Source organism: Condylura cristata, unplaced genomic scaffold, assembly GCF_000260355.1.
Source record: "Condylura cristata isolate star-nosed mole 26May11 unplaced genomic scaffold, ConCri1.0 scaffold00048, whole genome shotgun sequence".
Taxonomy (NCBI): Eukaryota; Metazoa; Chordata; class Mammalia; order Eulipotyphla; family Talpidae; genus Condylura; species Condylura cristata.
This window is the reverse complement of record NW_004567149.1, coordinates 1,032,494-1,046,298: the sequence shown is the minus strand read 5'-3', so window position 1 is coordinate 1,046,298 and position 13,805 is coordinate 1,032,494. Positions and strand designations below refer to the sequence as shown.

Sequence of the window (13,805 nt, the reverse complement as noted above, 5' to 3'; positions counted from 1 at the left end):
GCGGGTGCCGAAGGGCAGGCCGCAGAGGGGGTGGCGGATCCCGAGGGTGCTAGCTTGCCCAGGGCCGGTCGGGGTTTGGGGAGGTGGCAGTGGCCTTTCCAGGTGGCGGCCCCGGGGTGGGGCTCGTTCAGGCCAACCACCTGCCGCGAAGCGCGTGGCGACGCAGCCCCGTGCGCCTTTAATCAAGGCCCCCAGAAATGCCTTTTCCCACATGGCCCTTCTGGAGACGGTAGGCGGCGCCTCCCTGGGTATCTTCGTCTCTACATTGGATCGAGGCCACGGACGTATGGATTTAGTGGCATGGTGTGGAATTTGCATATTTTAATCTGTAGTTTGAATGAAAAAAATGCAGTGTCATTACGGTGACAGATGTTACGGAGGCTTCTCGTTTGGTTACAGACGAGGATGTGAGACATGTCCCTACATGAGCCCGTCCAGACGTGATGTCTGAATGTCTGGCGTCCAGGCTGTGCCGTGGCAGGGAGCGCGTGGGGGCCGTGATGACCGCGTGCAGGGGCCAGGCTGGGCGGTGCAGGGGTGTGGGAGGGCAGCCGGCAAGGACGTGGTCTCTTGCGGAACCGGAACCGCCATATTGCCCACCCCCAACTCCCCGCCCCTTTCCTGCCGCTAATCACAATGGAGCCAGCCATCGGTGCCCCCGGTCCGCTGCCACGCTCCTGCCTGCCCTTCCCACCCACCCCTGCTGTGGGCAGTGCCCGGAGGCCAGCATGGGCATCAGAGATGGAGAGCTGCGCAGCTTGCACGCCGGGTGGGGTCTGAGCCCGCAGACACTGATTCCTGAAAGCAGCCTCAGCTTGGGGCCACCTGAGCCTCAGTCCTGCCAAGACTCAGAGGCTGCTGACCAGCCGCCCAGCCCCGGCTGACGGCCCCCGAGCAGCCCGGGCTGCTGCCCCTGGATGGCTCTGCTGTGCCCACCTCCCCGCCAGAGCCCCTCCCAGCCTCCCAGGGTAGCGCCATAACATGGCCGATCTCTGCGCATGGCCCAGCCCCCCAGCTGCAGCTGCAGGGGTGGGGGCGCAGCTCTTGGCGCAGCCAGGGTGCCTGGACTGTCCACTGCAACGGCTGCTGGGCCAGCACACGAGGAAGGAAGCACCACCCGCGCTGGCACTTAAGGTGCCAGCCCTTGCCAACGCCTTTCTGCATTTCCAGTTTTGGGAGGTCATCAGCGACGAGCACGGCATCGACCCCACCGGCAGTTACCATGGAGACAGCGACCTGCAGCTGGAGAGGATCAATGTGTACTACAACGAGGCTGCGGGTGAGTGTGGGGTGCTGGCCGACTCCTCGTTTCCGCAGTGGACATGGCGAGCTGGGGGCAGAGGCAGACAGATGCCTGCAGGCAGCCCCTCAGCGGGCAGAGACACCCTACTCCACTCGGGGAGCGCCTACCGACGCCCGCTGCCTGCCAGGGCCAAGCAGCCACTGTCTCTTTTAAAGCAGAAAAGTCCTCTAGGCCTCCCTAGGCCTCCCTCTGGCCGCCGGTGGGAGCGTTTCCTCTAATGAACCCTAATGAGCCCCGCTGTGAGGGGACCTAGAGCCGGCCCTAGGGGGCTCCGCTGGCAGCCCCAGTCTAACCTGCCGTGTCCACAGGTAACAAGTACGTCCCTCGGGCCATCCTGGTGGACCTGGAGCCGGGCACCATGGACTCGGTGCGGTCTGGGCCCTTCGGCCAGATCTTCAGGCCCGACAACTTTGTGTTCGGTACGTAGCCCTGCTGGGGAGACCCAGTGGGAGGGGCCCCGGCTTGGCGGGTTCCCCTGTTCTTCCTTGGAATGTGGGTGCGACTGCCCACAGACGGCAGAGTCCTGGCCTAATTGCGCCCAGTGCCGAGCAGCCTCTGAAGGGGGAAGAACAAAGAGCAGCGAGAAGCTTCCAAGCAGGGTTAACAGGCGGCTGAGGTTTCGGAGGCCCTACGGGGGCAGGAAGCCACCTCCAGGCAAGGCCACGCTGTGACCGGCCATGCTCGGAGCCGACTTCCTGTCTCCCCACACTGCTCCGCGGGCCTGGCCCGTTTATGTGGACCCAACTTAGGTGTTTATAGGATGCTTGCCGATCGTAATTGAAAACCAGTTGGGTAATGTTATGTTCTTGCTCTGAGTGACCTCCGAAGGACTCGCTTTGTACTTTATCACAACCCTCAGAGTTCTGCAGGGTGACTGATAGAGAAAAGCTCTTTTGTCAGCAGAAAGGAGTGTCCAGAGGAGCTTAGTTGCAAATCTCAGACGAGCCCCGAGTTGCAGTGACAGCATTTGGAATTCCTTAAGTCTGAGCGTCAGACTCTCCTCTTTCCCTTGCAGGCCAGAGCGGCGCCGGCAATAACTGGGCCAAGGGCCACTACACGGAGGGCGCCGAGCTGGTGGACTCGGTCCTGGACGTGGTGCGCAAGGAGTCCGAGAGCTGCGACTGCCTGCAGGGCTTCCAGCTGACGCACTCGCTGGGCGGCGGCACGGGCTCCGGCATGGGCACGCTGCTCATCAGCAAGATCCGCGAGGAGTACCCCGATCGCATCATGAACACCTTCAGCGTCATGCCCTCGCCCAAGGTGTCGGACACGGTGGTGGAGCCCTACAACGCCACCCTGTCCGTGCACCAGCTGGTGGAGAACACGGACGAGACCTACTCCATTGACAATGAGGCGCTGTACGACATCTGCTTCCGCACCCTGAAACTCACCACGCCCACCTACGGGGACCTCAACCACCTGGTGTCGGCCACCATGAGCGGGGTCACCACCTGCCTGCGCTTCCCGGGCCAGCTCAACGCCGACCTGCGCAAGCTGGCCGTGAACATGGTGCCCTTCCCGCGCCTGCACTTCTTCATGCCGGGCTTCGCGCCGCTCACCAGCCGCGGCAGCCAGCAGTACCGCGCCCTGACGGTGCCCGAGCTCACGCAGCAGATGTTCGACTCCAAGAACATGATGGCCGCCTGCGACCCGCGCCACGGCCGCTACCTGACGGTGGCCGCCATCTTCCGGGGCCGCATGTCCATGAAGGAGGTGGACGAGCAGATGCTCAACGTGCAGAACAAGAACAGCAGCTACTTCGTGGAGTGGATCCCCAACAACGTCAAGACGGCCGTGTGCGACATCCCGCCGCGCGGCCTCAAGATGTCGGCCACCTTCATCGGCAACAGCACGGCCATCCAGGAGCTGTTCAAGCGCATCTCGGAGCAGTTCACCGCCATGTTCCGGCGCAAGGCCTTCCTGCACTGGTACACGGGCGAGGGCATGGACGAGATGGAGTTCACCGAGGCCGAGAGCAACATGAACGACCTGGTGTCCGAGTACCAGCAGTACCAGGACGCCACGGCCGACGAACAGGGGGAGTTCGAGGAGGAGGAGGGCGAGGACGAGGCCTAGGACTTCTCAGAGAAACCCCGCATCCTAGTGAACTTCTCTTGTCGTCAATCAAGCATGATCTTTTTACTTGTACACTATGGTGCTGCCTTTGCCCGTCAGAAAGTCACACTGTTCTAAATGGAAGTCCTCTCAAAATTACAGTGTTGTCTTTTCGGTCTAAAGTATCTCCACTAATAAAAAAGCATGTTTCCTCAACCGTGTGTCCTTTATTCTCACCGCAAAGCATTTCTTTCCCTTTGTGCTCAAATGCTTTGTGAACTTTGCCATGGGCTTTGTGATTTGAAGAGAAAATGTGAGTCGAAACCCTGACTCACTGCCTCTTAATAGAATAAAAATACTGTCTCAGTATTAAAGGAACCTAAGTAGCCGTGTCTGGAAGCGGAGAGCTTGGGGGTGAAGCAGAACTTGCTGGGGCTCCAGCAACTTTGCAAAAGTGCAGCGCCGAGGACCCCGCCTTCCCTGGCTCTGGGGGCGATCTTGTAAGTGCAAGTTAGGAGACCGCCGAATGCTTGTGCCTCTCAACAAACAGTATCGCATCGGTTCAGTGTCCTAGAAGTACAGCCAGGTACAAATAAATCCTCTGAAATTTACTTGAAAATACAACATTAACAGGAATTTATTTAAAGATTCATTTATTTATGCATACAAGGACAGGCACAGGCCAGAGGTCCGGGCGGTGAGAGGATTCACCAGAGAGAGCGGGGAGCACAGCAGGCGCACCCACTGATGTACACTGCTGAGGGGAGCAGCGGGTGAGACAGGAGAGGCCTGCAGCGCCGTGTGGGTCGCTCCCTGGCCGGGCTAATGCCGCAGGGGCTGCGGACAGCCTCACAGTGCTGCGCTTCCAATGGTTGAGCCGCCAGGGAGGGCCCGGGGACTAATTTTTTAAGGCAACAGTGGAAATTAACGGTAAAATCAGATCTGGTTTCGTCGCTGCTGAAACTGGCAGGCCACCATTGATACGGGTCGTGGCCGGCTGCGGGGAGGAGCGGGAAGTCCGGGGGGGCCAGCGAGTGAGGTGTGGGCTGCCCGGCAGGGGCAGAGCCGAGGAGCCTGCGGGGCATGTCCGGGGACGTCACTGGAGGAACTCTTCCACCAGTGTGTTGAACTCATCTGCGAAACGCAAGTGCAGGTTGTGCTTGCCCTCGGCTATCAGGTGCAGCCTGAAAGAGAACTGCTTTGGTCAGCGGCTGGCTACTGAAGAGTCCCTCAGCTGCCCCAGTTTGGTGAAGTTTAACATGGGGAGCTGCCGCTGTTTGCATGACTCCTGCTGAGGAGAAAGCGCAGTTTCTTCCGGAATATGCCCTGAACGTTCCCTGCCCCCGAGGCGGAGGGCCGGCGTGGCCGCCCCTGGACAGCACCATGCCCTGGGTCTCGGGTACGGTGGGATTTGGTGCTCGTCTGAGACAAGTTTAAATTACGTTGATTTTCAGAGAGAAGGTTGGAGAGATGATGAAACTATGCAACGCCCCAGATGCACTGCTTGAAGGGAAGCGTCTGGGGGTGTCTATGTGGCGGACGGCCCTCCCACCGCCAGCGCCCCCCCCTTCTGGCTGGGCTGACCCCAAAGGCAAAGGGTGTCCTGGGGGCGCCGGGGCCGAGTGGGGCCCCCCCGGTGTCCAGCTGACACGTCCCTTGGGGCCAGCGCCCCGTCCTCGGAAGGCTTCTTCCTGTCGCAGGGTCTTGCTCCAACGTGGTGGGCCGCACGGTCCTCAGCGCAGGCTGTGTGCCGGGTGGGAGCGGAACCAGCGGGGCCCTGTGCCAAGCCCAAGGCGGGTGGCGCCGTCTCGCCTCAGGACAGCTGCAGCTGAGGCCTGCGGAGAGGCGCCCGCTGGAGGCCGCACTGCCTGGCTCTGCACCGCCTGGGTGTGGACTCGGTCCCGGAACCCGGCGCCGGAAGCGCTGGTGGGCACAGGCGTCCTGGTCCGCGGGGGTCCCAGCTGAGCTGGCCGACTGGCCAGAAGGCCACGGTGCTGCATCTTTCCGGCCCGGCAGGAAAGCTCACAAGGCCATCTCGAGGCCAGGGCCTGGCGCTGCACAGCGTGGGCTCGCCGGGAAGCAGGTACCCCGCTGGCTGCGGGGCCACAGTGGGCTTGTGGAAGCCACAGGCACCCTGACGTGCCGGCGGGGATCCCTAAGGGGCAGCCGCCCTGCTGCCGGCTCTCAAGCACCCAGCCCCATGGCGCAACTCCCTCAGACACCTGAGAGGAAGGACCCAGGACTTTAAGCTCAGCACTTCTGCACCACCCACAGGCCCTCCAGGTCCCCGGGAGGCAGAACTAGGCCCCTCCACTGGGCAGACGGGGACTGCTCGAGGGCCCCCGGGAACCACACGGCCACACGGCTCCAGATGGACAGATGGGGGGGCGGGGAGCGAGGAGGAAGAAGACTGCTCTTCTCCATGACTCCTTCTGGGGGTCACCCAAGGCGCCTGGGCCCCCTCCTCTGGCGGCCGACCCGCACCCCACAGCCGCTGGCTGGATCCTGCCCTGCGCACGGAGGCGGCCAGTGAGGGCTGCAGCCTCGCGCCTCCAGCGCCCGGGCGTACTGCTGCATCTTGGGGCGGCAAGGCCTGTGCGGGCGGCTGGGTGCCCTCGGTGTGCGCCCCCTGTGGACTCGGCCCCAGGGCCTCTGCTCGAAGGGTGAAGGAGCGCGCGGGCCGCCCTCGCTCAGGCTGCCCTTCCAAGCGCGGGGGCTCACCCCGAGCCATGCCAGGGCAAGGCGGCTGCCCATGCGCCCTCCACGCCGCCCGCCCTGTGGCCGTCGGCCAGGTCCTGCTTTCTGACCGGCGACCACCGTGCCAACAGTGTGCTCGCGCACATGAGCGTGGCGTGTGTCCCCCCTTGGTCCTCTGGGGAACCCCGACCCGAGGCCAGGCCCCACCTGCGGCCCCCTCCCAGCCCGCCCCGCGCCCCAGCCCCAGCGGTGGCAGTCAGTGCGTGGGGTGCCGCACTCAGGCCTCGGAGCACCCCACTGTGACCAGAAAGCACAAGCCCGCTGCTTGGGCCACGTCAGCGACAGAGCAGCCCGGGACCCCAGCCGCGCCCTCACCCCTCGGCCACGAGCACGTGGGCCCCGGCGCCCCACTCCCAGCTCGCCGGCGGACTCTGACCCCAGCTCTGCGGGCACGGTGCCCGCTCCCCCCCCGCTCTCCCCTGGCCCGACCCCGGAGCCGGGCCCCTGGCGTTCCCCCTTTCCGGAGGACCGAGCACGTGGGGCCGCAGCAGGCCGCAGCCCCAGCAAGTGGGGGGCTCACACCCGTGCCGGCAGCTGTTAGGCCTGCAGGCAGCCGCTGCCTCAGAGAGATGCGTCACGGGGGAGGAGGAGGAGAGGCAGACGCCGAGTGGCCGCCTGAGCCAGCCTGAGCCAGCGCAGGCCCGGCAAGGGCAGGGCCGGTGGGTGCCGAGGCCGGCACTGCAGGTGAGCTGGGTCTGGGCCGCTCCTGCTCCCCGCACCCACACATTCCTGAGCCCCGGCTCCCTGGCAGAGACCCAGCCACACCTCAGGTTCCCGGCTGCGACCCTGACCCCGCAGCCCGCGTGTCCCTGGAGCCAAGGAGTGGGCGCTCGGCCCACGGAACTGGGGTCCTGTCGGGGTGAGGACCGGGCGGGCGCTTGGCAGAAGCCACCGGCCCACACTGATCTCGGCGCTTCCGACAGGCCCCGGCCGCGGCTACGGCTGCGGCTATGGCTGTGGACAGCGAGAGGAGCCCCGCTGGGGGCCAGGGCTGGCAGGTCCGCGAGCGCTGACTTCCAGGGTACGCCGGGAGCTCACCACCTGGACCAACCACGCCGCGGTCAGTACGGTCGGAGGTCTAAACGGACACTCGTCCGAAGCCGGGCGGGGGGTGACAGGCACCCGCGAAATGCCCCTCGCCTCGTGTCACAGAGACTCGCCTCAGAGGCTGGCCCGGCCAGGCGAGCGGACAGCAGCGCCTCCAGGCGGGGGCGCAAGGCGGCGCAGCCTCCCTGGAAGCCGGACGGCAGCCGGGGACACGCCGAGCGGGGGAGCCCCAGGCCACACGCCCGGGGTCACAGCCTCAGCCGGCCGGCCCCGAGTGCCCATCCGGGGCGCTGGACCCGGAAACGCCACCCGATGGACGCTCCTCGGCTACTAGGAGGCTGAATGAAGTCGGGCCCCGGGACCATGCGCACGGGTCTGGCGGCGGCCATAGGTCAGAAAGGGAGTCGCAGCGCAGCTACCATGGTTTCTCCGGCTGGAGGATTACAAGTTGCCAAAGAAAACACGCGGCTGAGGCAAGCGGGCGCCCAGGGCAGCTGCAGAGCGACGCGCAGACGCGGCAAGAGGAGCTCCCGGGCTCCCGGCCTGCCCCGCGCGTGGGCGCAGGGCGCGGCGCAGCGCTCTCGGCCCACAACGGGCGAACGGTCGTCGCAGCCGGACCTCACAGGAGTGGCTTTCCCGCCGTGCCGGGCGACCCCCACGGCCCCAGGCGCCCGACCCACCGTCCGCCCGCAAGGAGAGAAGAGGCGACGCGGCGAGCAGGCCGCCGGCCTGTGCCACACGGTCTTGGAAGGACAGACGGTCCTGCGGTCTGCTCGTCAGTGGACCTGGGGGAACGAGACGCCTTCCCGGCGGCCGCCTGTCAGGGCCTGAAGAAACCGGCCTGCTCACAGGACACTGGCGCCCCACGCCACGATCCGGGGACAGCGGGCAGGAGGCGTCCGATGGGAGCGCCGAGGCTGCTCATGATGCTGCTCGCCTCACCAGGACCGAAGAATGATGCGCTGAGGAGACACCTCCCACCCAGCCGGCTCCTGAAGGGCCGGCACTGAACGTGGCCAAGGGACTAGGCTGCTCCGAGCTGCTGCAGCACCGTTGCCGGGAGCAGGGCTGCAGCGAACGGCCGTGCGCTTCCTCAGGCGCGCTCTCCGGGAGGGGGCCGGCGCGCAGAGGCGACCCAGCACCTCACCGCCATGTGTGCGGCTGGGGCTGTCGGGACAAGGCGCCATATTAGGAGAGAGAAATCGAGGGTTTGTTGTGGGCGAGTTCTCTTAACTCGGAAGGCCACGACTGAGGTCTGCCAGCCTCGATTCTCCGGTCTGTAAATGGAGACGTGTTTTTTTTTGTAAGTTGGTTGTGAAATATAGTTAGTTTGTGTGTCTGAGAAGCCCCTCCGGCCTGCCAGGCAGCGCTCCGGCGGCTCCCCTGCGCTCCCGAGCGCTCAGGCGCCTCCATGCCAACGTGCAGGCAGTGCTGGCCTGCAGCCGGCAGCACACACTGGCTCGTGGAGGGAAAGGCGAGAGGATGGAGAGGAAGGAATTTCTTAGGTCACCCGAAACGTCATTCCAAAAGAATCCCACCGCGTGCCAGAGGCGGCCTGCGCAAGTGACAGCCTCTCTGGAATTGGCATGTAGCTTCTGTGGTGGGGCCAGGCCCTCCTTTCCTTTGCAGTGTTAGTTTAAAAAGGAAAAGAACAGCCCACCGCCTCCCTGGCTTCAGCCACGCAGCCACGGCCTGAGGAAAGCCACGTTCCCTCAGCCGGGGTTTCCACTGCGGCATCAGACCCCCAGTGACAGCTGGCCCCCCCATGCCACCCCAAGAGTGTAGACAGGTGTCTGCCCCCCACAGGAGCACGGGTGAGCAGCAGGCCCTGTCGCAGAGGGCAGTGCCCTTGGCTGCCGCCCAGCGCAGGGCCGCCCACACGGGCAGACGGTGTGGGGCCTGTCCGAGGGGCCGGCTGCTCAGCCGTGCAGCTGCTGAGGCGGCGATAAGCTGAGGGTTTACGATGTAATTTTAAGTGGGGAGAAAAAGCAGGATTCGAGGGTTGAATAGAAAAACAAAAAACACTTGCACGGAGCAGCACAGCAAGTGCCAGTAGGTGCGTGGGTGTGCGGCCGCGGTGCCGCTTGACCCGACGCCTCCTCCCCGTCAGCAGACAGCGCCAGTGCCCAGCCAGGCCAGCCCATCAACACACTGCCTCGCGGCTGGGGCACAGCAGCTCCTCGCTCGCCTGCCTGTACCGCCGGAGGAGGCGCTCGTCTGGGAACGCCTCCCTGTGGGATCGCGGGTACCCCACTGCTCGGAGCTCCTGCGGGCCCTGGCTCCCGGTCCCCCAAACTCGGTAAGCTATCTGCTGGCACTGGCAGCCCCTCCTTCCCGTTTCTTGTCCTCTCGAGGCCCCGAGGCTGAAGCGGCGGCGGCGGCGACTCACCGGGACCCACGCACGTGCTTGTGGATGAAGTCCGCGTGGAAACGGGGCACCAGGGGGTCCTTCTCCCCGTGCACGATCAAGGTGGGGCACTGAACCAGGGGCAGCAGGTGCCGGCAGATATTCCCTGAAAGACAAACAGCAGCGGCTCCGCCTGACTGGGCCACTCTCCACAAGGGGCTCAGAGTGCCCGGGCCCCCTAAGCCCCCACCCCAGTCTGTGGGAAGGCATCCATGTGACGGGGTGGCTACCTTCCGGCTCTGACAGTCTTGGTTTCCACTTCTGCTTTTCTGCTTGTTGTTTTTCTTTAAAGCTCTACTTGTAATAAAGTAGTTTGGTCTGATTTACATTCCAACTCATAACACAGCAGGAAGAACAGATGAAAACCCCGTACCTCTTGATACTCCAGAGGGGCTGGCCCCAGCTTGCACCGTTACGGAGGACGCTTGGTGCCTGAGAAGGTGTCACCAAGAAACATGCCTCCTGGTCTTGGAGGGCCACTGGCTTGGCTGGCATCGGGGCTGGCCCTCCGGCCTCGGCCACACACTTCCCTGCCCGCCCTCACAGAGCGTGTCTGAGCTAGAGCTGCCCGCCACTTGTGTTTTTAGACTTATTAACACAGGTATTTTGTTCCTGACCCCGTATTTGGTTCCCCTACATTCCTCCTGTGAGACCATTGATGTTTTTCTCGTTCCTTCTGACCTATGTCACTGAGCATGGTCCCTTCCCGCCCCATCGATGTTGCTACAAATGACCTGTGTTTACCTTTTTGACCGCAGCATAGTCTTCCTTTGTGAGTACAGACCACCCTTTGGTCCCGCCCCCTGTGTCGGGCATCTGGTTGTTTCCTTATCTTAGCTATTGTGAACAGTGCAGCAGTGAGCACAGGCTGCAGGTGTCTTTCTGGATGACTGCTGTTGTGTCCTTTGGGTAGGTCCCTAGGGGTGGAATTGCCGGGTCACTGGGTAGCCCATTTTTAGCAGCCTGCAGCTCCTCCCCACCCCCACAGCTCTCCCTAGTGGCTGGACCAGTCTGCCCTCCCACCAGCAGTGTGGAGACTCCTTTTTCTCCACATTCTCACCAACGGTTCTGCTTCCTGTTTTTCCAATACGGGCCGCTCTCACTGATTTGTGGAGGTGTCTCACTGTGATTTTGATCTGCATTTCCCTGAGTGATGATGAGCACTTTTTCACTGCCTGTTGGCCATTTGCACTTCCTCTTCAGAAAAGTGTCTGTTTAGCTCTTCTGCCCATTTTTTAAAACAATAGTTTATGTCTACATCATTTCATGCATTCTTTCATCCCAGTTGTAATCCTCATGGGCTTCCCGTCACCACATCACCCGTGTGCCATCGCCATAGTCAAGGGCACTTCCCTCCCGCCACTGTTCTGGATCCCTTTCCCCGCTCTATCTGCCCATTTTTTTGACTGGGCTGTTGACTACGTTTCTGTTGATTCCTATGAGCTCTTTTAAAACACTACAGACATATATCTCAGAAACATCTTTAAACACCTCAGACACATTCCCAGAAGCAAAGAAAGTGAAGGAAAAGATACACCGCTGAGATACTACATCACACTGAAAAGCTTCCGTAAGGCAGGAGAGACACTGACCACAACGAAGAGCCCTTACCTGCCCGAGAGAACATTTCTGCGCTCCATGCAGCTGGTAAGGGCGGACCCCAAGGCCTACAGCCCGGCTCGCGCCCCGGCGCTGAGGCCCTCGGCGTTCACAGAACATGTCTGAGGCAGCTGCGGCTCAGCCTGGGGCAGCCCGCCCACTCCTGCCCGGGAAGCCTGGCGGCGCCTGGGCACTCGGCTTAGATCAGATGAGGAAGCCGGGTTCCCTGGGGATGGCGCTGGCGAGAGACGCTGTGGCTGTGGGCCTGGTGTCCAGCCAGCAGGCGCCCGGCGACAGCCACGGCGTGCCCTACCCCACAGGTCCTCTGCTGCGCCAGGAAGAAACCTGGGCAGCCCCAGAAAGCTGTGAGGCAGCCTCGGGCGCTGTCCAGACATCGGCTCCTCCTTTCCCCTGGGGCGGGGAGGGCTCACCTGCCAACTGGGTCAGCGGGGTGAAGCCAGGACCCCGGCGCCCACTCGGGCCAAGCACTGCCCCGGTGAGTGCAACCCACAGAGCCTGAGCGTGGGGACCTGGCGTGACACACACTGAGTGGCACCGCTATGGGCTCAAGGTGGTCCACAGTGACCGGAATGAGGGCTGGTGCTGGTGCTGGCCGTCATGGGCTGTGCTGTTCACCAGCAGCGGCTCTGCTTAGCGACCAGCGCTCACTCTGTCTGGAACTGCGCTGAGGCCCAACAGCCTGCTGCTGCCTCAGACTGTAGTGGGCATTTCAGCGCCGCCGCCCCCCACCCCGCCCCCAAGGGCAGTCAGGAAGCCAGCCGGGAAGCCAGGGACCCGCCAAGGGCAGGGCCGGCCTCACCCAGGCCCGCTGAGGCGGAGGCGACGAGGCCAAGGCTGCACTGAGCACGGGGCCTGTGTGCTCGGGAGAGAAGGGCTGCCGGGCGCCACCAGAGCCCTGCCCGTCCCCTTAAAATACATTTTAAACGAGTTTTGGGTTTACCTCAAAATTCAGAGGGACAATTTCCCATACGCCCCCTGCGCCCATAAATACAGCCTCAGTGTCCCCCCCAAGGTGGTGTCGTTTCACAACCGTGAGCCCACAGGGACCCCAGAGCCCAGACTGCTGCGGGGCTCCCCCCAGGTGGGCGCCGCCGGGCGTGGCAGGTGTGTGAGGAGGCGCACCCACACCAGAGCCACGCGGCGGTCCCCTGCCGATGCACTGGGGCCTTCTGAAGGGCGTGGTGGGTGCTGTCACCCACCATGTCCCGCAGTCGCTCGCACCGTGCAGCTTGGCGCGCCCGCCCTGTGCCGGGCTGGCAGCCCTGTCAGACACGGGCGTGCAGGTATTTCCTCCGGCCTGAGAGTGACTCAGCTTTCCACTCTCCTGACAGTGGCTCACAAAGCAGAAGCCTGGAATTTTAACAACCACAGCACATATTTTTGAACTGTTGGGCTAATTTTGCTTTGAATCTTTCTACCTCTCTGCAAAAAAGAGGAAGATTTACAGGTCACACACTTGCCTTATTCAGTGGAGAAAAGTCTCGGCTATTCAGCATGCTTCGTGCGTGCGTGTGCGTGTGTGTGTGTGTGTGTGTGTTCTGTATTAAGAGCCAAGGGAAACACAATTCAAGAACCTGTTTCTTCGGGTGGATGACGTATTTGAACAGGATATATTTGCAGTTTTGCACTTAAACTAAAATAGTCGCATTTCCAAATGTCCTTTCCATTGTGAAAGTCTTGACGGATGACTCACTCCAGAAACGGGCACCTAATAGATCAAACTGGTCCTTCAACCACAGCCATTGCAGAATTGAAAGTGCTGTAAGACTAGACCTTAACTATTCTCCATGCTTCGCAATTTTTTTTAAAGCTCTCACAAACCTAAAATTGCAGTAACAAGAGACATTAACCTAGAATTTGTCTTCAAGATGCTCCAGTAATGCTCATTACTGGAAACTGGATGAACGTTTCAGGTAAAGACCGGGTGACCTGCTGTGGCTGAGGCCGCAAGACCTGCTCCGAGGGTGGGGCGCCCTCGCGCTGGCTGCAGTCCCGGCTCAGGGCCCCTCCTTTCCGTCCTCGGAACACAGGGCGCAGAGCCGCGCCGCCACGTGTGGCACAGGGAAGTGTGTGGGGTGCGCTGCCGCGGGCTTCTCCTAACTTCCCCTTCTGAAGTAGCAAATAAAGACTCTGAGGCTTCCAGAGAATCCTTCTGTCATGACACACACAAAGGCTCAGACGAAAAGGAGAAGAGTCAGCTGTGAAAGACTCAACAGCGCTACCTCCGCACCTCAGCCTGCAGGTTCCGGCGCACCCCCTCACAGCTCGGCGCCGAGCCAGCACCCGGGCCGCGCGGGAGGGCCACGGGCCACCCACTCCCCTGTGGGCCCCCAGCCCCCCAGGGCCCGTCGACCGTGCTGAGACCTACCGTCTGGGAGGTGTCTGAACTGCCCTATGCTGTCCACCCACTTCTCGCAGGTTTTGGCAAAGTAGTCAAACCCGTACAGGGCCTCTAGAGGCTTTCTGGTTTTCTCACTCCACTTGGAGACATCTCGGATACCTGAAGGCAGAAGTGGGACGAGCGTGAGTCTCAGCGCCTGAGGTTTACCCGCGCACGGCTCGCCGAGCGCGGAGCCCGGGACATCATGGCCACCCGAGGCGGCGGGCCCGGCACGC

The 13,805-nt window shown here is 62.6% G+C and overlaps 2 protein-coding genes across 2 annotated transcripts in view; one reads left to right on the top strand and one right to left on the bottom strand.

Moving 5' to 3' along the window:
• The window catches only part of TUBB2A (tubulin, beta 2A class IIa), a 39,451-nt gene extending 35,877 nt beyond the window's left edge, over positions 1 to 3,574 (top strand). Inside the window, exons 2-4 of the mRNA XM_004694836.2 lie at positions 1,171 to 1,279; positions 1,612 to 1,722; positions 2,319 to 3,574. Coding sequence (XP_004694893.1) covers positions 1,171 to 1,279; positions 1,612 to 1,722; positions 2,319 to 3,379 — 1,281 coding nt within the window. The 3' untranslated portion in view covers positions 3,380 to 3,574. The remainder of the gene's footprint in view (positions 1 to 1,170; positions 1,280 to 1,611; positions 1,723 to 2,318) is intronic.
• Positions 3,575 to 4,186: 612 nt separating this feature from the next.
• The window catches only part of BPHL (biphenyl hydrolase-like (serine hydrolase)), a 28,924-nt gene continuing 19,305 nt past the window's right edge, over positions 4,187 to 13,805 (bottom strand). The window contains exons 4-6 of the mRNA XM_004694812.2: positions 13,558 to 13,689; positions 9,552 to 9,675; positions 4,187 to 4,542 (exon numbers count right to left, since the gene is read on the bottom strand). Of these exons, the coding sequence (XP_004694869.1) occupies positions 4,455 to 4,542; positions 9,552 to 9,675; positions 13,558 to 13,689 (344 nt within the window). The 3' untranslated portion in view covers positions 4,187 to 4,454. The remainder of the gene's footprint in view (positions 4,543 to 9,551; positions 9,676 to 13,557; positions 13,690 to 13,805) is intronic.